Below are 24864 nucleotides of genomic sequence, written 5' to 3'. Positions count from 1 at the left end.
GCTAAAGTATGTTTTAAATGTATCTCATACACAGTGACTCCTGGTATTCCTGCTATTTGTGTCTATGCTATTTCTGAACGTGTCTATAAACTATATATAATCTTACGATGTTTGAAATGCATGACTGCATGTGCAATCAACATTTTTGGCAGATTGAATATCACATCGTAAAAAAGTCTAAATATCTGATACCTGAACATGCTTTGTGAATGAATATCAATTGTAGATTTATTGGTCGATACAGGATAGAGGATACTATGATGTTGACCAGCCCTATGAGGAAGACAGTCAGCTCATCTCCAAGTGTGGTGTGCTGGAGGTGGCGTTTGCATACGATGCACCAAATCGCAAGATGACAGTGTCCATCGTCCAGGCACGGGATGTGCCATCCAAGGATCGAGGAGGGACCGGTGGATATCAGGTCAGGCTCAATTAGTTTTGCTTTTATCATCATGAAAATCAATAAGAGACTCAGTGTAGATTACTCAACATTGCTCACTTTGCCTTGAAGTCTGTCCAATTGTTGTTTGCAGTATAATTTGCTGCCGCTGACTGTAATTTACCTAGGGGGTACTCAGGGGATTATATTGTAATTGCTGTATAATGCAACTTGTGGGGTCGTGTAGGGTAACTGCAAGCTATTTGGCCCAAAACCCAGGGGTGTTGGAATCAAACCCTGTCATGCTACGAATGGTGTGTCCATGGGAAAGATACTATACACAAATGTACTGTCCAGAGGGTAGATACTAAATCTCCAACCAGATCCACGGTGGCGTAATGTATAGTATCAAACCTACCGGTGCCCATTTTACTCCCTTTGTCCGGCTATACTCCTTGGCCAGCCTTGATACTATCTTATGGCACCGTAGAATCTGCTTGGAGATTAGGTAGATAGTATCTGATACACTTAATAGATCAGTGACAGGTGATCACGCCAGCCTGTAACACCCTTGCCAAGTGGGTGCTAGTAGGTAGTTTCTGACTGGCTGTCCTTAAAGGGTATGAGGTTTCCATGACTGTACAGCTTGTGACTGTAGTGGTATCACGAACTCACAATGTTGTTCCATGGAAATACACAACTCTGACAACATTTGATCCTTTGTCTGATTTACAGGTGCACATGGTGCTGCTGCCCACCAAGAAACAGCGCTGTAAGACTAAGGTGCGACAGGGCAACAACCCTGTCTTCAAGGAATCCTTTCGCTTCTCAAGAGTCAACCAAAACGAGCTGCCTGACATGGGCGTACGCTTTCGGCTGTAAGTCTTCAATGATAATTGCTGTCCTTCATAACACTTAATTTGACTGCTATACAGATTCTTTAAAGAAGTGTGCATATATGTGAGTGAGTGTGTGCATACATGTATGTTATAGGGAGCAGTGCAGTTTCTTTATGTTCCACTAGAGGGGGCAAAGGAAAATCTAGATCTACAGTACAGCTTACATTAGGATGACACAAGATGACATTTGACACAAGGATGATGCAATGCTAACACAGTGATCATGTAATGCCAAAGCAACGATGACAAAGTGATGGCATATTGACACAAATAGTGGGTGCTTGACACAGTAAAGAACTCCTCTTGGGGGCTTCAGCAGTACTTGAATGCATGATATGTATTTAGTTATGCATAACTGTAACTTTCCAGTGCCACACATGCTGGGTCTGTAACAAGTTCCTAATGGGTAGTTCTTAAGTAAGCTGTAGTGTAGTGTAATCTGAGGGCCAAATCTGCATAAATGGCACCTTTGATGTGAGCACTGTCTGCCGTCCTCCAGGTATGCCTGTGAGCGGATGAAGAAGGAACGGCTGATCGGGGAGAAGCTTGTTGGCTTCAGTAACCTCAAGTTGGACCAACGGGAGAGCATGGCGGTGACACTACCGCTGGAGCCAAGGAGCAACCTCAGTGTAAGTCTTCAAAATGTACATACAGAAAATTAAAATCTTACTGATAGTCAACATGCCTTCATGTAGGCCTCCTTGTTGAACATGACGGGATGGAATATAAAGCGCTGCATCTGGCTGTCCATATTCTCACCTTTTTTTTCTCCTGAAAAGGAATTTCAGCTCAGAAAAGAACAAGAAATAGTCATGCTTTCATGAGTATCAACCTTGGATTGATGTGTTGAACTATCAGAGAATGAAATGCCAAGTTCTGTAGGAGCACACTCATCACTAGATGTCTTTGAATAAAGGGTGCTTGCAGTCAGATGTGCAAAAGTAAGGTGTGATATGTTGCTCTGTATAAGTCACCAGCTGCCACAATGCCGCATGCCTGCAAAGCTGGTGCATTACATCGAAGGGCGGAACCTGCCTTCTTTTGAGAAAACATTTTTGCAATTGTATGTAAGGGTCCATATTTCATAATACCCCCCAGGCAAGATACTGGCATGTTTGATACATTTTTCTGTGGCCAGTGGTACATTCCAGTCTACATGCACACCCTTATAATTAGTAATGCTTCAAATCTTCATGCACCTGTGACCTAGTGCATCAGTGTGTACAGTAATAGATGTGGGAAGACATTCTAGTTCTACTTGTATCAAATGACTGGGCTAAAAATACAATGCCCTGGGCTATGTTCACAGCAAAGTTGTACTTACATGTAGATATTGTGGTAATAATATTTGTGTGCAGAATATTTGTCAGCTGGAAAAGCAAATAGTCACTTTGATAGCAGGCCTTTCTGCTGTACAGAAAAGTTTATTATTATTGCTTTACTTTTAGGTGTTGAGAAAAATTAAAAGTTCAATGTTCTCATGCAGACACGTACAATTGTCACGTGTGACCTTGTCGCATCTGACCCTGTCACATGTGACCTGTGCAAATAACAGATAATTTAAGGGTGAGACAACTGAAGCGACACATATATAACACTGCTTGCTGATCTGTTGCAGGTTTGTAAATAAAGCAAAACAAATACCATCCATAGGTTTAATTTATATTTATTGTACTGTAGTAACATTTTTTTGTCAATTACCATGGTGACTGTTTTTTTAGTACATGTACATGTAATTTCAGTTTTTACATGTTTCGCCTTTGCTATGCTTTTCCAAGCAAGTTACAGAAATGGTCAGCTTTCAGAATAATGTACATACACATGATCGTCATGATCTTCAACAAAAGTGCCATTGTTATACAACATTTTGAATTGGTATCAAGTTTTACATCATGTTAATATTGATTGAAAGTAATATGTTAGTCTCAATTCTATGCATTGTTGCTCCGGTGCCCTTGAATGCAGAAAACTACTGATGTACAATGTACAGTCTAAGCTTTAAACTGTATACTTTCGCACATACATGTACATGTGTACAGTATTTATATATGCAATTTACAGGTATACTGACAAAAGTGCCATTGTAATATAAGATTTTAAATTTCTATCAAGTTTTACATCATATTAATGTTGATTGATTTTATGTACCTCACAATTCTATGCTTTGTTGCCTCTGTGCCTTTAATGTTGAAATTGGCACATCTTAACTTTTCATCATGTGTTATACCATATATAATATCATGCATGTAGAGAAGAAAGGTAAAGGTCTGCTATAGGCTAAAGCCTAGAACAAAAACCAAACCAGTAGCTTCCAACCTGAATTGACTACATATACGGACCAAATCATGCTGGTAGCTTTAGCTGATACAGGCAAACGCGGTGGGAATCTGATCCATCTCACCTCTTTAAGCAGTGATTCTTTGCTGGTACTTTATATCGTGCATGTGTAAGATTGCTAAATCCCCCTGGGCATCAGCACTGCCTTGATAGTGTCTTAATTGAAAGGCTTTAGGCTGTTCTAAGCATGCGTGATGACGTGATGTACAAAGCTTACATTGTAAGACATTGGTCAGGATCGATTGCCGGATAATGGACCATCACACTTTGTCTGAGGGGGTGAAAACACGTCAGTCAAATACTAAACAAGAAGAAGGGTTGGTAGTACATTCCATGATTGTAGAATTCGAAGGATGCACCACTAATTGGAGAAAGTTTTTGCTGGGTCTGGTAGCCAAAACTTAATGCTGGAATTGTCTATGGTTAGAGTGAAGGTGCATGTCTGGAAAGCCCGGATGGTGGGTGGACTAGTCTGGATGTGGTTTGGCGGCTTATCCAGATATGTATAACAGTGGGGTTGAAGGTGGTGTGCCTAGGTCAGAGATGCATGTTAATGGGACTGTGGATGTGCCCCTACCAATGTATATCTAGACCTACACAACAGTCAAACGTGTATAGCTGCTATGAGATTCAATGTGCTATGACACCAACATAAACCAAACATTCTACAGCATGTGCATTTCTTCTGTCCTAAAGATTAGTGTGTAGAAGAGATTAGTCTGTGAAACTACTTTGACGTAAAGACATTTTTCTGACTTATTAATAAGTGATGAATATTGACACATACAAATGTAATATGATCTAAAGAACTCACTGAATTTGTCTTCATCATCTTAAGCAGTCTTTTTCTGTTACAGTCTGCTTTCATCTTTATTTAGACTTCATCTTGTATATTGTTTATGTATGCTTAATACATAAAGCATTTGAATTATTCATATACCGGATCTATCAACTATCCTTAACTGACCTTGGAAAGGAACATCTCCCTACTGATATGAACTTCCCCAAATTGAAATCAGCAGTGGTTAACATTACATTGTGCTGAATAATTTATGTTCATCAGAGTCACATTATATTCAAATTCTGCCGAAGGAAGTTGAAGACCATGAATAATTAAGGCTGTAACCACGGGCAGCTATGGGCAAACGTTCTGCATGTGGCTGGGCATGGCACCTGGCTACAATGGAGTGGTATGGGCTGCAGTGTAGAATGTGGCAGATTACAGGGCGGAAAAACCGGTTCCTCCTTAATTTGTTTTGTCAGTAGTGAAGCGAACTGTCCACCAAGAGGAGCAGCAGTACAGCACACAGGGCACAAACCATGGCCGCAAAATTCGTCCCTGCAGAGTTCCTGGAGGTAACCGCAGCATTGATTAATCCATACTTATTCCCTTTACAGCGGATAGAAGTGAGTGCCTGATAAGCGGGTAGGCCCATGTGACCAACATGGACATGTTTGTATTTACTCCTGTCCTCATAAACTGGTCGACATTTTCTCTGGGCGTGTTGGCATTTGTGTCAGCTAATTTGATTTAGTAGATACGATCTGTCACGAAATTCACCATGTTGGAATATAGGAATCTAGCATATAGCATTTTACAGTAGAAACCATTCTTGTATACTTTCATAAGAAAGACTGGTATGTCAATGTGTATAATGACAGTCTTCAGAGCTTGTGGCTATACTGAAGATAGATTATGTCACCTTCGTGTTGTCCTCCATTAGTGTGGAGATGTTTCAGACACATGATCTATGGGCAGTAGTACTAGCTGTCAGGGGACCAGTTGTCAAAATGTCTCCACTCGGTTTAAAATTGTCTTTTATAAAGCAGCCCTCAGCTAAGAGTATACATACAATGTCATGTGAATATTAGATCTGTTGTTAGTTGTTTATGGATTTTGCTCACTACAGAGTTATCTGTACCACTATGTAGCAGACATGAACCCATTGATTGTCACAATTTACAACCGTATTGAGTAGGTCATCTCCAATACTGTCAGTGATATACAGTTACTGCCCTTAGCTGGAAGTTTCATTTCTGTTTCATTATGAGATCTCCTGAACTGCCATTTGTAAACTGTCATACTGTCGAATACTCAGGTACTAATTGTATTTTCCTCCATATTACAGGGGTAAGATATGTTTCTCCTGTCAGTGGATTCATTTGGGTCATTCCTGGGCCAAAGAAGATTTGGCACAAGTGGGCGAATACCGTCACATGGTGTTTTCATAATAGCTCTTTAAAATCATGTTGTGTTTTTTAAGCTTTTTGGTTATTTTCAGAGCAAAATGATGTATATTTTGGGCTCCTGCATCTCCAAGGTGACAAAGAAATTAAATTTTTTTCTCACCCTGTTTCCAGGTGCAACTGCTCTGTCAAGCTTATTTGATTATCTCTTTGTCAGTCCATCATCAATTAAGGATGGTATTCCGTCCATGTATTTTGATTATACTTCTGCTGGGATCCCTGACACGGGTAGGCAGCAGTAGTCTAGTCTCCACACCGCACTTCCATGTAGGCTTACCCTAGGAACAGGAAAAAATCATTTGACCCCTGTCTGACACGTTGTTAACAATGTGATGTTTTGCTTTCGCCCTGACAGGGAGGAGACTCCCAGTTCAGCCTGTCAGGACTGTCCAGAAGTGACAGTGGATCGTCCAGCCAGTCCCTGACCCACGCGGGGGGCGTGCCGGAGCTGCTGGTAGGTCTGGCCTACAACGCCACGACAGGACGGCTGTCGGTGGAGGTCATCAAGGGCAGCCACTTCCGCAACATGGCCATGAACAGAGCACCAGGTCAGTATACAGTTGCTGACAGTCTATTTCTCAACTATATGTGCAGAATACAGTACAAATTTGGCATGACACATTATGCATAGCAATGTCTCTCCCAAGTCACAAAAAAGTGTACCCAGCTGCAAGCCCTTGCTGCTGTATTGATTTTATAACAGATATCTGTTAATGCCACACCTGTCTACAGATCATAATAATCCATGAAGAGGTTCTTTTTAGTTATTTGTAATGCTGTCAGTGATAAAAGATATCTGGAAACACAAGAAAAAAAGGAAGGGGAGTTGATGTTACATAATGTCACACACATTTAGTAGTAGCATTAATGTTCAACATCTCCTACATTACAGACACTTATGTGAAGATATGTCTGATGGCTTCTAATGGCCAAGAGCTGTCCAGAAGCAAGACGTCCATCCGCCGTGGCCAGCCCAACCCTGTCTACAAGGAGACCTTCATCTTCCAGGTGGCACTGTTCCAACTGTCAGATGTCACGCTCATGTTCTCTGTCTACAATAAACGGGGGATGAAACGGAAGGAAATGATTGGTTGGTTCTCTCTCGGTAAGTTCTTCTGGCTCAAGTTATTCTAGTGTCAGATACAAAGGAAGAATATAAAAGGATTTTTTGTTGTAGCTGGAATGGCAATACAGTTACAATAGTCAAATCTCTGGAGATGTTGTTTTACACTGTATGTTATCTGTGGACATGTTGTTTTACAATAATGTAATTGCAGTTACTCAAGCAACTGGATATGATTTTGGATAGTATCCAACATCTTTTCTTCAGTGACACTGAAGAGATATGGAAGAAATATTGTAGTTGATCTGACGTTGTTTTACAACTATAGGTTATCTGTGGAGATTAACTTGAAAGTTCATGTATTGGTAGAAGTCTTTCATGAACAAGTTACTGTGATTTCCAACACAAAAGTTGGACCTACCCAAATTTTTGACTGATCTGTAGAGATGCTGTTTTACAGGGTTAAACAACAGTGGTGAGGAGGAGCTGAACCATTGGCAGGACATGTTGTTTTACACTGTGTCTAATCTGTAGAGATGCTGTTTTCCAGGGTTAAACAACAGTGGTGAGGAGGAGCTGAACCATTGGCAGGACATGTTGTTTTACACTGTGTCTAATCTGTAGAGATGCTGTTTTACAGGGTTAAACAACAGTGGTGAGGAGGAGCTGAACCATTGGCAGGACATGTTGTTTTACACTGTGTCTAATCTGTAGAGATGCTGTTTTACAGGGTTAAACAACAGTGGTGAGGAGGAGCTGAACCATTGGCAGGACATGTTGTTTTACACTGTGTCTAATCTGTAGAGATGCTGTTTTACAGGGTTAAACAACAGTGGTGAGGAGGAGCTGAACCATTGGCAGGACATGCGGGAGTCTAAGGGGCAGCAGGTCTGCAGATGGCACGTGCTTCTGGAGTCATGAGTGAGCGGCTCCTGATCGCAGATGCACACTTTCCTCCAGCTCAGTCTGTGCCCCCTGGAATTCTCTTACAACCTTCTTTGGTTCATCAGAAAAGCATCATATAGTTACAGCATACCTGCCAAAAGGAAGTCTGATCAAATCTCCATAGCTGATCCAGGTTTAAGTTTCCTATGTCTAGATTTTAAAGGAAGCAAAAGTGTTCAAACTATCTACAGATCTGTAGTCATGTTCCTTTAATGCACCCTTGTAAGCTACATTGCACTTTATAAGTGATGAAAAAATACGATATTAACCTTCCTGAACTTTCCATGAAAATGTGACAATGGGTGCAGCCGTAGATACGTCACTTGGTCCAAAAGTGATTTACTCTCAGATAGCATTACGTTTTATATGTAAGTATTTAAAAGATGATAATTTATTGGAAACTTACATTTAAGATTCCTCCGTATTTGTGACAAAATGTCCAAGAAATTATCCTTCTTGTGTGCTATTTAAGTTAAATAGATAAAACCAGAAGTGATGGATGAATCATGTGAAAAATTCTTTATTGAACAGCTCTCATACAGCACACGAAGGTAGTGCATTACATATAACCAATGGTAAAGCCTTGACAGTGACATAGGTATACATGTATATCAGTCTATGACAATGGACTAGCTGAACATACTAACCACTAGAAGTCAATGTGAATGAAAAATATAATAAGATTGCCTTGTCTGCTACTAAACAAGATGATACATGTGAATTGCCCTCTTAGTAGAGGTAGCAAGATGTTATTCTCTATAACAAGATAGTGTACAGTCATTTATTATATGAGGCCACGCCATCTAATAGTATATGGTTTGATTTGGGATTTTGATACTGCTTACGATATAGACGAGTATTACGTGAAGAAGAAATGGAGCTAAAGAGCGAGAAATAAGAAAGCATGACTAGTGGTGTACAAGTCAACTTAGGACACAAAATTTGTTGAAAAAGGGTTATGTGAAGAAAGGAGGTATAGGTACATATACATGAAGGAAGTGCATTGAAATTAATTCCTGTGATTGTCCTTATGTTATGGAGTCCAATGTGATGTTAAAAGATAGTTGATATACAGGACAGTATGATTTATTACAACCATGTTAAGCAAAACAAAGTTAGAGAAACAAATCCTCAAGCCAAATCATGATTACATTGTTGGTGTGGTCAACTCACTAATTCACTTCAAGAAGAAAAGTAACAGAGAGTAACTATGATAAATATACAATATGTATTCTGCACCAATCTTCTCAGCCATGCCACACAACTAGGCACATGACTAGTATTAGTATTAATACTAATTAATACAGTAGAAATGGCAGCATTGGTGAGAGCGTAAAATAAAAACGTATTTAATTGTTATATGTATATAGTGTAAGGTGTACATTTTACTATATTGTGTAACAAATTAGACTTAAGAGAATCAAGTGATACCCTCACATGGACGTTACAAGGCCATGTTGTGTAGATTAAATCTGAAGAAAATTATGATATATAATATAGCTGCTGATATGAATCCTCAAATGAATTACATCATGTATGTTGAACACAGCATGTTTTCATTTTAATGTATTTTACAAATGAATGTTAGATTATTGTCCCTGAAAGTGTAGAGACTGAGATAGTGAGTTTTATCCCTGGCACAGAAAATGATTGTAAAAGTGAGATTTTTGGTTTGCTACATGCTGAAATATTGGTTGAAGACATGGTTATATGGCACCTGTGGGGCTGCCCAATTAAAGTGCTAAATAAATTATATGTTCAAACTTATTAAGGAGGAAAAATGACCTCTTTACACTAAATAAACACTAATTAAAGCAAAACATGACTATAAACATGCACATCCTGAAAAAAAAATGCCAGCAGAAATTCTGTACTGTTCTTTTCATATTTCTGTACTTGTGGTATATTTTGCATGCTTGTATGTGTGTGAATTTGTTGGAACATGTGTTGTTTGTGTGTGAAGATCTCAACATGGATGAAGTTCCATGAAATAGCAAACTAGTGTGTTTTAACTTTTTAAGAGAATCCTTTCAATATGAATTTTATTACATTCCATGGCCTACAAAGAAGTCATTGTTTAACAAGGCATATAACGTTATATCTAAGGGGGATTCAACAGCAGAAGCAAGTGTTCTGGTATAATTACAGATACTATTTTTACTGAATCAAACAAAATATTTGGCAACTTGACATTGAATTTGACAGCAGTTGCAATACATGTGTATTCTGATATCCTCCTGACTACCCTCTTATTCTATATTCTGATATTGTCATAACTACAGATAAAATTACAGTCAGGTGCACCATATTGTATGAAAAATTAATTTTCCTAGAGGTGTCAAATATTCTACATTTATTACTCTTTTATACCATACAATTTTATCAGTAAAGACCCCTAAGAGCTGTTTTGACCAAAATTTGTATTTGTTGTGAGGTTACTTGCATTGAAATATTCTTTGGAAACTTGAATGGCATTTATACCCACAATGCAAAGGAGATTAATATCCTTTTCACTTGTACGAATACTACCCATTCATTTATCCAAAACATTTTAAACCCTCTTTTTAAACACACAGTTCTTCAAAGTGGCAGATATACTATTTAACCTTGCAGAAGAGTTGTAATGAGGGTGAAGACAGATCTGAATATTACGACTGCAGGACACAAGTGATTACCTTATAGTGTTTACATTGTTTAACGGAGTGTGGTGATTTGCAAGTCATTAAAAATGCTACGAACCTTGATTACCCAGTAAGTAAAGCAGATCGAACCTGAATTGGAATGCTTGAGACCAAATGTAAGTTATTATGTAACACTTAGCATGCTAAATGAATATGGTAATGACAAGGATACACATGATACAAGAACAGCTATGAGTACTGTGAGCTTATGTGGAAAAACTCCATTTTTAGATAAATGACTTAAAGAATTGACTTTGAAGATGATTATTTAAGTTATGACTGTTTTTTTTACAGGAGACTGCTTTTTCTGTGAGTGAGGAAAACAACATTGAGTGTTAATATAATAAAGCAATGCTACAAACCTATAATTCCTTCAACTGGCTCATTTTTTAATTAAAAAAATACTTGATAAAAGATATCAATTACTTATTGCCATACTTCCTAGCATGCCCAGCAACTTGGTTAAGTTAATGTAGCAGTAGCCATATAATGCAATAGTTGTCAGTAGGCCACAGCAATTAAATTTTGTGCATGACATCAACACGTGCATTGATTTTTGTCTGATTTCGGGGAAGAATATTTTGTTACCCGTTAGTGATGAACATCATATGGAAAAATGTGAACATATTTCAGCATCTCACAGCGCGGTATATCATTCTATGCCAACCAACTTTTTATCTACGTAAGTTCTGTTATTAAAAGAAGGAAAGGCGACGTCATTGTCAAAGCAATTAGTTGTTGGGCAGGGGATGCTTGACTTTTGTCCAGCGAATTTAGGCCACAAAACTTTCACAAAGTGTTATCAAGGTCTGTCTTTGTTAACTTCTATGTATTCTTTATTTTATCCTTTGCAGAAAAGCAGAAGTGTACAATATCACAAATGTAAGTCTTCAGTACAATAAAAAAATTCAAGACGGCTATACAACATCACGCAATTTTCGATGACAAACCACCACTTTTCCTAAATTTTTTAGCCTCTAGAGTTAGAAACACCAAATAAGAGTTCTCGTCTCCACATTGATAAAGAAAATACAGTCAGATTACCATTTAAGCCTGTTAAAAACGTAAATACTTAAAATGTACTAGTAATTAACATGCAACTGCCTTTCTAAACAGTCAACTTAAGTATCATACTTTAATAATTAAAATGTGTGTGGGGGACCCGTAGCACAGTGGTATTGTGTTTGGCCCGTGACCGAGAGGTTGCGGGTTCGAATCCAGCTGCGTGTCACCGATCTTGTGTCCTTGGGAAAGGCACTTTACACGACTTTCCTCACTTTACTCAGGTGAAAATGAGTACCTAGCTTCGGCTAGGGCCGTCCCTCGTATGGGACGTTAAATGGAGGACGTGCGATGGTGCGGTGTGAGTGGTCCAAAACCTACAGTACCTTGGCTGCACCTGGGGCAATTACTGTCGTATTGAGGTCACCTGAGTGGCGCCGAATGGCAGCTCGCTCCATACCCTTGCGATTTAGCCCCGCCTATTGTAAGCTCCTCGCAATTCAGCCCCTGGCTGCAAAGAGTGAGGAGTCGGCCCACCCAATAACAATAACAATCCATTACAAAAAATGTACACGAGCAATCTTATAACTTTTCCAGCTTCTCTGTGACCTACTGGTCTCTTTCAATTACTAGTACCCTAGCTGCCAAACCTACCTAAAGCCATGCTGAGTTGAATATAGGGATGACATCCTCGAGGAACTCCAACCCTGATTCAACATGCGAATGAAAAATGTTTGGCCCAAAAAAGTTACAATGAAATCTAAGTGTTCAAGAAAGTTGAACAAATGACTGAACACACAGAGCATGGTATGCCGAACAATGGATTCTTCATTTTTGTTTTTTTTGCTTCTTTGGTTTTGGAACTTTTTTCACCTTGGCATTCTATGACATTCTGTTTTCCTATATTTTTCTCAATTTACGGCATATATGTGCTTATTTTACAGCTGGTTTGTACAATTTACTGTTTGGTAGAAAACTTTTTTGTGGAAATGTTTTGTGAAAATTGATGCACCCTCGGATGTCATGATCTATACACTCAGTAATCAAATAAACATGGCCTAACTTTTACATCAGCGGCTCTACACGACTTTCATCCTCCGTGGGTCCGTATGCCACCTTTTCGATCACTTGGGTGACGTTTAAGCGCCAATCCTTTTACACCGTTAGGATTTCGCATTGGTGTGTGTCCTCATATGCCTCTTCAGATTTTCCAGCTGACTGAACTGTCTGCTGCACTCCTCACACGTGTAGGGTTTCTCACCATTGTGGGTCCGAATGTGTTTCTTCAGATGACCCAGCTCACTGAACTGCCTGCTGCACTCCTCACATATGTAAGGTTTCTCTCCAGTGTGAGTCCTCATATGCCTCTTCAGAACTCCCAGTTTACTGAATTGCTTGCTGCACTCCTCACATTGGTAAGGTTTCTCACCGGTGTGTGTCCTCATGTGTCTCTTCAGATCTCCCAGCACACTGAACTGTTTGCTGCACTCCTCACACTTGTAAGGTTTCTCACCAGTGTGAGTCCTCATATGCTTCTTCAGCGTTCCCAACTGACTGAACTGTTTGCTGCACTCCACACACGTGTAAGGTTTTTCTCCAGTGTGAATCCTCATATGCTTCTTCAGCGACCCCAGCTCACTGAACTGCCTGCTGCACTCCTCACATCTATACGACTTCTCACCGGTATGAGTCCTTATGTGTCTCTTCAGATTGCCCAGCTCACTGAACTGTTTGCTGCACTCCTCACATTTGTAAGGATTCTCACCACTGTGAGTCCTTATGTGTCTCTTCAGATTACCCAGCTCACTGAACTCTTTGCTGCACTCCTCACACCTGTACGGTTTCTCACCATTGTGAGTGCGCATGTGTCTTATCAGCGCACTCAGATGACGAAACTGCTTGCCACATTCGCTACACTTGTGGGTACGCGGAAAATCCTCACCAAGTCCATCCCTGTCCCCCTCTTGGTTCAGATGTGCTGCAGCTTTGGTTGCCATGTTGACCAAGTGTCTGGTACTACTGGAAATGATAATAAAATTGTATATAATTTATATCTCCGGCAACTAGTTAGGCCATAAACCAGTACATGTATACCTTCCGTCAGTCCTGCCCGAACATCAATGGTCGTGTCCACAAATCAGGTTTGGAAATTCACGTTTTGGTTGAGAATCGTTATCTCATTTATTACTTCTAGTTGATGATTGGCTGAGCGTCTAATTGATTCATTCTTAGTCTTTTCGCTGGACATGGCCACCTGGACGAGCCAGGTGCATGGGCTTAACGTCCTCTAGGTCATTTTACCATATATGGTGAAACGCCAGAACGCGACGGGGCATTGAAATTGGCCGTAGACAGCCGTAGACCCCCGCAAAATCCCACATACGAGTAAATCATTTTGAAGTGATTTTTTGTCCAAAAAAAAAAGATAACGGGGTCCTTTTAGCAAATATCCCATGCACTAATTTACAGTTTTGGGTAGAAAATTGCTGATGACTTCAAATAAACTGCAGGCAGACGCTCTCTTATGTCAGATTAATCTAGATTCAGCAGGTACTAAATGTTGGGCATCTGGTGTTCGCAAAACTTTGGAGCAGTGTGGTTACTCTTTTGTTTGGCAAGCCCGTCAATCAAAACTGATTCAAACGTATCCCACCTAATTTCTGCAATCCACCAACGGCTGAAGCATATTTATTTCCAGAATTTTCTAACCAACATTCATGATGATAATAAAGGTTTAGGTGCGAAAAACAAACTCCAAACATACAGTCTACTGAAGTCCACATACCGCCATAGTTATGTTATGTTAATGTTATGTTATGACGTCAGCGGTGTCCCGGATGTTCTCCGCCATATTGTTGAAGAGTATCCAGAAGTTATTAAACCGTGCTGCGTTCATCCCTTGCACTCGCGTCGTCCTTTGCGATCCTGGTAGTTCACTACTGACGTGGTAGCAGCGATAGGATTCGAACTACCCACCAAGACAAAAAATTGGCGGGATACGCTCCTTAAACGACCGTGATGGCATCGAATCGCACTCGGAAACAGTGGCCTCTGACAACATCGGAAACCATAACGTCATTCGAATCATGGAAAAACAACCTGGTCTACGGCCTATCGCTTGATCCCAACTTTGCTCCCTTTCTCGCCCCCGGCGCCACGTGGCAAAAGCAGAGCCGAGGGGTGGAAAATCGCGGCTTAGTGGCTGACGGTGAAGACGTCCCGGAAGCTCAGAGGAAAACAGCAGCACAGAAGGCCGCCATTTTGGACATGCTCCTTGGCCAGATCGCCAATTTCTGCCCTATCATCGCCAGATCTCGCATCTGCAAGGCAAGTGTGTCTCTGAACGACATATGGCAAACTATTCGCTTACACTTTGGGTTTCAGTCCACGGGGGGATATTTCCTCGACATAGCTAATATTAAGCTGGAACCAAACGAGAAACCGGAGGATTTGTACCAACGATTATGTGCCGCTGTAGAAGATAGCATGCTCACTGCGGCAGGGCCTATCACTCACCACGGGGAGGCTATGACGGCTGACGAAGAGCTCACACCGTCTCTCGAAAACTTCATTGTCTTAACATGGCTCAAACTAATCCATTCTGACCTCCCAGCGCTCATCAAGCAACGGTATGGCCCTGAGCTTCGAAACAAGACTCTAGCCTCCATTAAGCCAGAAATATCCTTGGCCTTGTCGTCTCTCTTGGACGAACTTCGTAGCACGGAAGACATCCGCACTCTCCGTCTCACTCAGAACCGCCAGCCGTACCGGAAGTACCCATCCACCCGCCCCCAAGGCGCCAAGTCCAAGTTCAAGACTAACTCTAACACCAAGAGTAGCCCAGCTACGTGTCCACTTTGTGAACAGGTAGGCAGACCAGCATTTGACCACTATCTAAGTGTCTGTCCGTATCTCCCTGCAAAGGACAAGAAGTACATGGTGCGTACTCGTGCAGTAGAGATAGATGATGTGTATGACGTTGATGATGACATCCACTCTGATGACGAGGAGGAACCCAGTATTTGTCAGGCCAAAACCATTTCTCCTGTACCAGAGCCATCTCCTCATGTGTCACGTGTTGCTATCCGTGCATCCCCACATCTAGATGCCTTTCATCATGGACAAACTGTACGCATTTTGTTGGATTCTGGTGCAGAGTCTAGCATGATACGAGCAGATGAGGCGAAGCGACTCGGCTTGCGCATCAACCCAAACACAACACAGACCCCAAGCCAAGCAGATGGAGGTCGTATGTCAGGTATGCTAGGGGAATGCACGACAACATTTTACCGGCAGAAACTACCACTTCGCTTTGAAGCCCTTGTTGTCACAGATCTTGCCTCTCCAATCATTGCAGGCAGCCCTTTCCTGGAAGCAAACGGGTTCACTATTGACTTCACTCAACGCCAGATCCGCCTCCCAGATGGGTCCATCTCCAGTTACACTCCATCCGTCAAAAAACACAACCCGCACATCCACCGGATCTCCCACAAGCTGATTCGCATGCAGGACAAGTCAACCACCCTGTGGCCCTCTGACTTCTTGGAACTCCAACTACCCGACGACCTGAAAGACTACCCTGATGTCGCCCTTGAACCCCGTCTTGATTCTCTTTCCACCCAGCAGGCAAAGGCGTTCCACCAGGGTACGTACCACAATATTGCCGGCTACATAAGAGTCCCAAACATCTCGTGTGCACCTGTCCACATCGCAAAGAACATGCATCTCTTTAATGCTGTGCCAGTGGTCTCGGTTGTCTCTCCCTCCCCAACTCTGCGGTCTTCAACTGTTCCCCCTGACCAACCACCTTCGTACCAACATCAGCCTTTCTCTGACTCCGTCCATCTCGACCCTAACAACATCCTCAGTTCTACTCAGCGGTATGCCATGTCATCAGCCCTTCAAGAGTATGACCAGGTCTTCAACCCCCAGTTTCCTGGCTACAACGGCGCAGTCGGTCCCATCCAGGCCGTAGTCAACATGGGTCCAGCGCAGCCCCCACAACGTAAGGGACGTCTTCCCCTCTATGGCAAAAACCGCCTCGTCGAGTTGCAGCACACCTTAGATGACCTTGAATCCAAAGGCGTCATTGCTACTCCAGAGGATGCTCAGACGGTGGTGGAGTATTTGAATCCATCATTTCTCGTCAATAAACCAAATGGCGGACATCGCCTCGTCACAGCATTCACCGACGTGGCAAAATATTGCAAGCCTCAACCATCGCTCCTGCCAAACGTTAACATGGTCATGCGCCAGATAGCGTGTTGGAAATACATCATAGTCTCCGATCTTACCTCGGCATACCATCAAATCCCTCTACACCCGAACTCTCGCAAATATTGCGGCATTGTCACCCCGTATAAGGGCATCAGAGTGTACTGCCGCAGTGCCATGGGAATGCCAGGCAGTGAGACAGCACTGGAGGAGCTGATGTCACGCGTCTTAGGTGATCTGTTGATGCGTGGAATCGTCGCCAAAATTGCCGATGATTTGTACTGCGGAGGAAACACATTTCAAGAACTCCTCGCCAACTGGAAGGAAGTCCTAACTGCCCTCCAGGCCAGCGATTTACGCCTTTCCCCGTCCAAAACCATCATCTGTCCAGCAACTACCACGATTCTAGGATGGCACTGGAACCAGGGCCAGATATCAGCCTCTCAACACACATTATGCACGCTGGCTACATGCTCTCCACCCCCATCCATCACAGCCCTACGCTCCTTCATTGGGTCTTACAAGGCCCTGTCTCGCGTCATTCCAGGCACATCGGTACTCTTGGGACCGTTAGACAACCTGGTCGCAGGCCGATCATCCGGCGATCCCATCCACTGGTCAGATGAGATGCTTGAGGTATTCCGCAAGGCTCAGCGGGGCTTGGATCAGCATCAAGCGGTTGTTCTCCCTAGACCGGATGACGAACTCTGGTTAGCAACCGATGCCGCTGCCCGCCCAACTGGCATAGGCGCCACGCTCTTCCTTCGTCGCAACAACAACACAAGGGTTGCTGGCTTCTTCAGTTGTAAGCTTAAGCCACACCAGCGCCAATGGCTACCATGCGAGCTAGAGGCCCTTGCTATAACATCCGCCCTGAAACATTTCAAGCCGTTCTTTATACAGACAACTAAACCAGCATTTCTGGTCACAGACTCCAAACCGTGTGTCCAGGCGGTGGAAAAGCTACGCCGAGGCGAGTTCTCCCACAGTCCACGAGTGTCCACCTTCCTTGCCGCTATAAGCCAGTTCCCGATCAGTGTACAACACATCAGCGGTAAACACAATCTATCTACCGACTACGCCAGCCGCCACGCCCTGGAGTGTTCTGACAGCAAATGCCAAGTCTGCTCCTTCGTCCATGCCCTCAGTGAGGAACCAGTCATTAACACCACCACGCTTAGTTCGGCGTCTAACCTAGACCTCCCAGTGTACACCAGTCGCCAGGCTTGGCACGCCATCCAGAACTCGTGTTCTTCATTACGACGGGTCTTCGCTCACCTTCAGCAAGGCACACGCCCATCAAAGAAGGACACCAAAGCCCGTGATGTTAAGTCCTACCTGTCACGCGTTACCATCGCTCCCGACGGTCTATTGATTGTTCCCAACAGAGATATGTTTGGTGTCACACGTGATCGCATAGTGGTCCCCCGTCAGGTGGCCCACGGCCTGGCTACAGCGATTCACCTCCGGATTGGCCACCCCACCTGCCACCAACTCAAGGCTGTCTTCTCCAGGTATTTCTTTGCCTTAAACATGGACGCCGTTCTCCACCAGGTCTCGGATGCATGTGACCAATGTGCCTCCCTCAAACGCCAACTACCCATCCCTCCGTCCTTCACCACACAACCACCTCCTTCAACGGTCCTCACCTCGTTCGCAGCAGATGTGATGAGACGAGCCCGCCAACAAATCCTTGTTGTCAGAGAATGCAGTACCTCCTTCACAAGTACTCAGCTCATCAGCGGCGAAACATCCACCAGCCTCAGAGATGGACTAGTTGCATTGTGCACTCCACTTCGTCTCCTGGATGGTCCTCCTGCTGTCATACGTTGTGACCCAGCCCCAGGATTCCAGGCCCTGATCAACGACCCCTGGTTGACAGAACATCGTCTCCAGATTGAAGTAGGGCACCACAAAAATGTCAACAAAAACCCTATTGCAGAACGCGCCATTGAGGAGCTGAGAGAGGAACTCCGTAAGATTGACCCTCTTGGCCAACCTATCACACCCGCCCAACTAGCCGTGGTCACGGCCTCCCTGAACACAAAGGTCCGATCCAACGGCCTCTCATCGCGAGAGTATCTGTACCAACGAGACCAATTCAGTGGCGAGCAACTCCCACTTTCAGACAACCGTCTCCTCGAAGAACAACACCGCCGTCGTTCCGAAAACCACGCCCCCAGCGCCAAATCCAAATGCCCCAAGGCAGGGCTCGCGCCCACTCCCACCTTCCATGTGGGAGACTTAGTCTATGTCCATTCAGATAGAGACAAATCCCAAGCTCGCAGTCGGTACCTAGTCACAGCAGTAGAAAAGGACTGGATCTATATCTCCAAGTTTATCGGTCGCCAGCTGCGTGCTAGATCCTACAAGGTTCGATCAGCAGAATGCTATCCTGTCCCATGCCAGGTGCCACCGCAGCAACGCCAGACTGTCCCCTCTGACGATGACAACAACGACGATTCTGACCCTGAAGACCCTATCCCTTCAGTCCCGGCAAACGATCCGGTTCCAGCAGAAGACTTGGTTCCAGTCAACGGCCCCCTACCAGAACTTAACGACCCACCGAACACTCCTCCCCCTCTGCCAGAACTCCATAACCCACCGGACACTCCTCCTCCCTTGCCCCAACGCCAGTCCGACCGATGCAGACGACAGCCGCGGTACCTGAAAGACTTTGTGCTGTCATAGTCTTAGTGTGACGAAAAGTTATTTTCAAGACCTGATGTATCCCTGAGTAATACTAGTACGTACTCACATAGTCCAAACAGATAAACACTTAATGCCAGATATGAAGTATCACCATATATACTCGTGTATTCCAAAGTTAGTGTAAACAACAGTTATCGTGTACTCCACGGTTATATAAGTCCTGATTCTTAACATAGTTCACACCAGATTGTATACTCCAAAGTTACCTAGGTCCTGATTCTTAACATAGCTCATAGTCATACCATGGTAGTGTTCGTAAACTCCAAAGTTACTTAGTTGAGATAACACCATATATTCATAGCTTAGATACTCATAGTCATACCATGGTAGTGTACGTATAAACTCCAAAGTTACTTAGTTGAAATAACACCATTTATTCATAGCTTAGATACTGACCACAGTTGAAATTGTTAAGCACATGTTCGTCCTTATCACTCACAAAAAAAAGGAAAAGAAGAGTAAATCACGCCATAGTTATGTTATGTTAATGTTATGTTATGACGTCAGCGGTGTCCCGGATGTTCTCCGCCATATTGTTGAAGAGTATCCAGAAGTTATTAAACCGTGCTGCGTTCATCCCTTGCACTCGCGTCGTCCTTTGCGATCCTGGTAGTTCACTACTGACGTACAATGAAGTGCAGTATTTGAAAATTACAAACATTCGGCACAGAACTACCATTGCTAAACTAAGAATCAGTTGCCACAGACTGCGAATTGAATCAGGAAGGCACAACCGCACTAGCTCCTCGAGGCCTCTAGAACAAAGAGTCTGCCAATTCTGTACCTCAAACATTTGAAGTGCACATTATTGTTGATTGCGACATGTATGTTAATGATACAAATACCCTATTTAAGGCATTTATCAAAAGGAAAAGAACAAGATGTCTAAGGGTATTGGCAAACTTTACACGTGTGCCAAATTTCAGGCCATTCGGTCCAGGACCGACGGAGATTAATCCTGTACGTTGAAGATCGCGACAGAAGACAGGCGAAGAAGAACTTCAAGAAGCGCAGCAGAAACATTACGAATGTATGTGTAGTGATATAGGTTGATGAATCAAATAGTACTCAATGTAAATCTGTATCTGTATTATATTTTATATGACCCTGACCTCCCTCATGACCTCAATGAAAAGCGGCCTGCTGGCCGATTTGAGCTTCTCATGAATAAACAAAGGTTCAAACAAACAAACAATATTTCACTCCATGCCTCAAATTCCCCCCAAATTCCTTGCATAACAAAGCGGTTGAAAGTATTCGGGAAAAGAGACTACTGTTTATCCAGGGGAATATTGATTTGCATTGGAACAATGGGACATCTGTCATATTTCAGACAATGGTTTTGTGTTGCTTGGATAACGTTATAAGAAAACGGTGCAAAATGGAAAGCCTGACGAGAAAACCTAAAAACACATCAAAAACATCTCTGCTTCGAGAGTAGTAATCAAATTTGACCTCCGTGACTTTGGTAATTTGGTATGCGGGTACTGCACACATATTTTACATAACAATGGCCTGAATTCTTATCTGTCGAATTTCTTCTCACAAAACAAACCCAAAGGGTTTCTGATGAAGCCCCGGTGGAGCATACATTACACGGCACATCAAACTTTATTAAGTACCGCTACATAATCCTGGTGAATATTGAATGAAAATATCAGAATAAAGTTGAATTTGAAGGTGACTTTAACTGTGACGCCGTAAAAACGCAAAAACAACTCTGCATTGTTGTAATCTTGGAATGTGCGTCGTTGATTTTGTCGAGCAACGAATTTTTACCCTTCTACAATGCTAGAATTTCTTCCAACACACGGGCCAAAAACGATCACTATCGCCCTCTTCAATAGTGAATTTGACCCTTTTGTGTGCATATGAATAGAAAGAAGAGAAAGAAGTTTAATAGCACAATTCCTTTTTTACAAAAATGTACCGGTTCCAAACAAGGGCTTGAGGACAAAATCGAAAGCACCAACTGTCTTACCGTGTGAATGCTGCTACGGTGGTAACGAGTCACTTTCCCTAGCAAAAGAATATAAGTTGCTAGGATCAAGGTTTTTTTAACCTCCTTGCTTGGACAACGAGATCTCCTTCCAGGATCCTTGGAAGCAGGACTGTGTACGCATACACTCACAGAGCTACTAGTATCTTTACATCGAACAATTTCAATAAATGACGTACTCCGAGATTATGCAAATCCTACCTGCCGTGACCAATCAGCTTGGGCTCGCTTCTAAAGCACTCACGTGACGGCGACGTCTGGTCGGACAAGGACTTCTACATAATGCCCTCGGTCCAGACAATTGTTTATTAATCACCCAATAGCAATAATGCTTTACTCCTCCATTCTAATATAAAAAATGGAGGAGTCAAAAATAATAAAAATAATAAAGCCTCGGCAAGAATCGGTTGCCTTTTAGCTCTACTATCTACACGTTTACAGATAAAGTAAAGGAAGTGGAATGAAGGCAACGTCTGATTGAGGATCAGTGGTCAGGATTATTGAGGGCCCGAGCTATACCAAGGTGCCCCCAGGGGAAGCAATGCACGCGCGTGAGATTCGTCACCGCACGCGTACTCGCACACGCGTGTGGAGTACGCTTATGATGAGGAATCTCACGCGCGTGCATTGCTTCCCCTAGACTGGTTATGGCACGTACGTGTTTTGCTTCCCCTAGCGCGATTTTGGCACGTGCGTGTATTGCTTCTTCTAGCGCGATTTTGGCACGTGCGTGTATTACTTCTCCTAGTGCGATTTTGGCACGTGCGTTTATTGCTTCCCCCAGCGCGGTTTTGGCACGTGCGTGTCCTGCTTCATTTAGTACGGACTTGGCACGCGGGTGGATTAACTCCCCTAGTAAACACTGTGTATCGCTTCCGTTGAGACTTCCTTTGCACGCACTATTCCCCCGCCCGAAACCAACTTTTTCCACGGTTACGCGGTGGTAAGAAACTGCGTTCCATCCGAGACAAAGTTTTACGTGACGGTGGTAATAAATTGCGTGTGTTCCCTTTGCTAAAACTATCTTTGCACGCAATGTTACGGCGGCAATAAACTGCGTGTATTCCTTCCGCTAAGACGATATTTGCACGCAAAAATCCCCCGAGCGAGCTCCAACCGAAGGATATTTGTCTTTGTGGAGTAAACATCCTAGATTTCCATACCATGAATTTAAGGCTAGCGTCGGCTCTAAACTTACATTGGATTAGCTACAAGTAGCTACAATTTGTACCCTTTGCAATAGTTCGTAGTTACCAGCGTGCAAAAGTTATCCGCGTACACAGGGAGGGCAGAATTAATAATGAGCAGAATTTACCATGCGACCCCGCAGCACCCTGCTAAATTGTTATGTCCGAAAGTAATCACATAACTTGCTTAAACAAATGATAAAGTAACAAATTAAAACGCATACCTGTGTAACATGTTTCGCCATGCAACCCAGCAGCTTTGCTATATTCCTTGCTCCTTTACTCTTGTCAGTGCGAGCTTGTGTGCACGGCGTCCAGCATGTAAATGACGCGGAGTTAATTGTTTGGGATGGGCACGCATGCGCGCTGCTCCAACCATGTGTAACCAAGACAACCAGAATTTGCATCACTATGAATCGTCAGCCAATCAAATCTCAGAACGGTTATTGTGACGTATGCGGCGGCAAGACAGTTCAAAGGTCATTCAGCACTGGTTACGAAATCGCCGCCAGTACTGAAACCGAGTGTTGATATTTTTTTTCTACTCGGCATCGAGTTTTAATACTAGTAGTAGTAATAGCAGCGAAAAACTCGGACCGGGTGGACTTCATGCGTCAGCGATCGGCCATGCGTTCTTGGAAGCAGGCGCTCCAGGAAGAAGTTGCCCGCCACGGAATGAACGAGATCGCAAACTTTTTCACATAAATAATATGTGCTCAAGTGGCCGAGTGGTTAGATCAACGGCAACGTACGCTTGATTGCTCGTTAAATCCGGGTTCGAGTCCGTGAAAGTATTTTTTTTTTAGTTGTCCTTTTTTTAAACATCCGGACTCGAGTCCATAGAGGGAAAAATTCTACTGTACGCTTTTTCTTTTAAATAGCCATCTCATATAAACAATAATAATAATAGAAGTTTATTTGCAAGTTCTTGCCCGAGGGCTAATTGCAACATGAAACGTACAGAAAATATAATAAACATGTATAAAATGAAATACTTTGGTATAGATAACAATGGTGACAAGTGTAAACGAGTGACTATTCTATCAATGATATGGACTGCTGAGAGCTACAATCTACGTATTTAGGGTTTGACTTCTTTTCTGGAAGCAGTGGAAGACGAAGTGTCCCACATAACAATAAATTTGTCTCGCGACCAGAACATTCAAACCCGCCTAAACCTTGGGACATTCTGTTCTACATTTGTGGGCTTGTTTTGGTAAAGAAACAAAGCTTGCTTGTGAATGTATATAACCACACTAGTAATGAGTACCGCGGCAAGAGGGAAGGGGTGGCGGTGGTGGATTCGTGTACTCAAAAAGTTGCTACGATGAAAATTTAGCGGTCGACTAGTGACCGTTAAAACCGCTGGGAAACATTCTGCATTTTCACGAAAATGTTGGCTCTCTAGCTGTTCTTTTCTTACGATTTTTCCATTCTTTTCGCTTCGGAAACATCCTGCATTTTCTTCGAAAATATGGCCTTTCTTATTGCTTTTTATCTTATTTATCATATTTTCTATTTGAAATACATAGTTAACGTTACTTATCATTACTGAACAATGTCAACACCTTTTTAGAATGAATGGTTGCTCTGCGACGTTACAGAACGTGACATGGGTCAAATAATCTTTAAAACAACAATTTACGTCGATAGAGTTTTTTTTTTCTTCTATTTTTGCTTTTTGGACAGACGGGGACAATGTGGCACTGCACTCAAGTTTTGTAACTTATATTAACAGTTAACATACATACATATTAACATACACGGTACAGACAGAAGGTAAAGGTAGGGTTTTACCTCCCCGACGGAAGTCAGGTAACCATTTTTACACCTGGGTGAAGAGAGGAAGGTCGTCAAGTGCCTTTCCTAAGGGCACAACGTCGGGGTGGGGCGCGGTGGGGATCGAACTCAGAACCTCGAGCTTCCGAGTCGAAGCAGTTACGCCACGCCCGACGCGTATATTTGAACGCTTTGTTCACGTTTGACTCTGTTCGGTTTTGTTACTCTCCAAGCAGAGGTTAGCCTCCGGCTGTTTTTTTAAACGTTTTTTTCAGTCGTTTTATCGGGCTTTCTATTTAAGCTTAGCTTATTTACGTCTTAGCATTATTTAGCCCTAACACTGTTTGTCACATTTTGGGGAGCTGGTCAAGACTAACAAGCCTTGAACCCAGACTATCGCTAGCAAAACTCGAAACGTTT

The 24864-nt window shown here is 42.9% G+C and overlaps 2 protein-coding genes across 9 annotated transcripts in view; one reads left to right on the top strand and one right to left on the bottom strand.

The window, feature by feature from the left end:
• Positions 1–10916, top strand: part of LOC118418846 (synaptotagmin-14-like) — a 37860-nt gene extending 26944 nt beyond the window's left edge. For 6 of the 7 annotated variants that reach the window (XM_035824975.1, XM_035824964.1, XM_035824983.1 and 3 more), the window contains 6 exons: positions 245–421; positions 1115–1257; positions 1778–1907; positions 6218–6410; positions 6755–6967; positions 7746–10916. In XM_035824975.1, coding sequence (XP_035680868.1) covers positions 245–421; positions 1115–1257; positions 1778–1907; positions 6218–6410; positions 6755–6967; positions 7746–7846 — 957 coding nt within the window. In that variant the 3' untranslated portion in view covers positions 7847–10916. The other variant, XM_035824941.1, reaches the window with a different exon arrangement.
• Positions 10917–12053: 1137 nt separating this feature from the next.
• On the bottom strand, positions 12054–21648 carry LOC118419104 (zinc finger protein 678-like). Of its 2 annotated transcripts, none has more exons than XM_035825413.1 (2): positions 21461–21648; positions 12054–13569 (listed from the first exon to the last, which is right to left on the bottom strand). In XM_035825413.1, exon 2 carries the CDS (start codon positions 13548–13550, stop codon positions 12717–12719), a length of 834 nt encoding a protein of 277 aa, XP_035681306.1. In that variant the 5' UTR covers positions 13551–13569; positions 21461–21648; the 3' UTR covers positions 12054–12716. The 2 variants fall into 2 exon arrangements, with proteins under 2 accessions (XP_035681306.1, XP_035681298.1); XM_035825405.1 differs by having other exon boundaries at positions 12054–13572; positions 21461–21636.
• Between the last annotated feature and the right edge of the window lie 3216 nt (positions 21649–24864).

The sequence above is a fragment of the Branchiostoma floridae genome, chromosome 1 (assembly GCF_000003815.2).
Source record: "Branchiostoma floridae strain S238N-H82 chromosome 1, Bfl_VNyyK, whole genome shotgun sequence".
Taxonomy (NCBI): domain Eukaryota; kingdom Metazoa; phylum Chordata; class Leptocardii; order Amphioxiformes; family Branchiostomatidae; genus Branchiostoma; species Branchiostoma floridae.
The sequence above is the reverse complement of the archived record's forward strand: the minus strand, read 5'-3'. Positions and strand labels throughout refer to the sequence as shown.

Coding starts and splice junctions, on each gene's coding strand:
- LOC118419104 (XM_035825413.1), bottom strand. CDS start 13,550: ATGGCAACCAAAGCTGCAGCACATCTGAACCAAGAGGGGGACAGGGAT.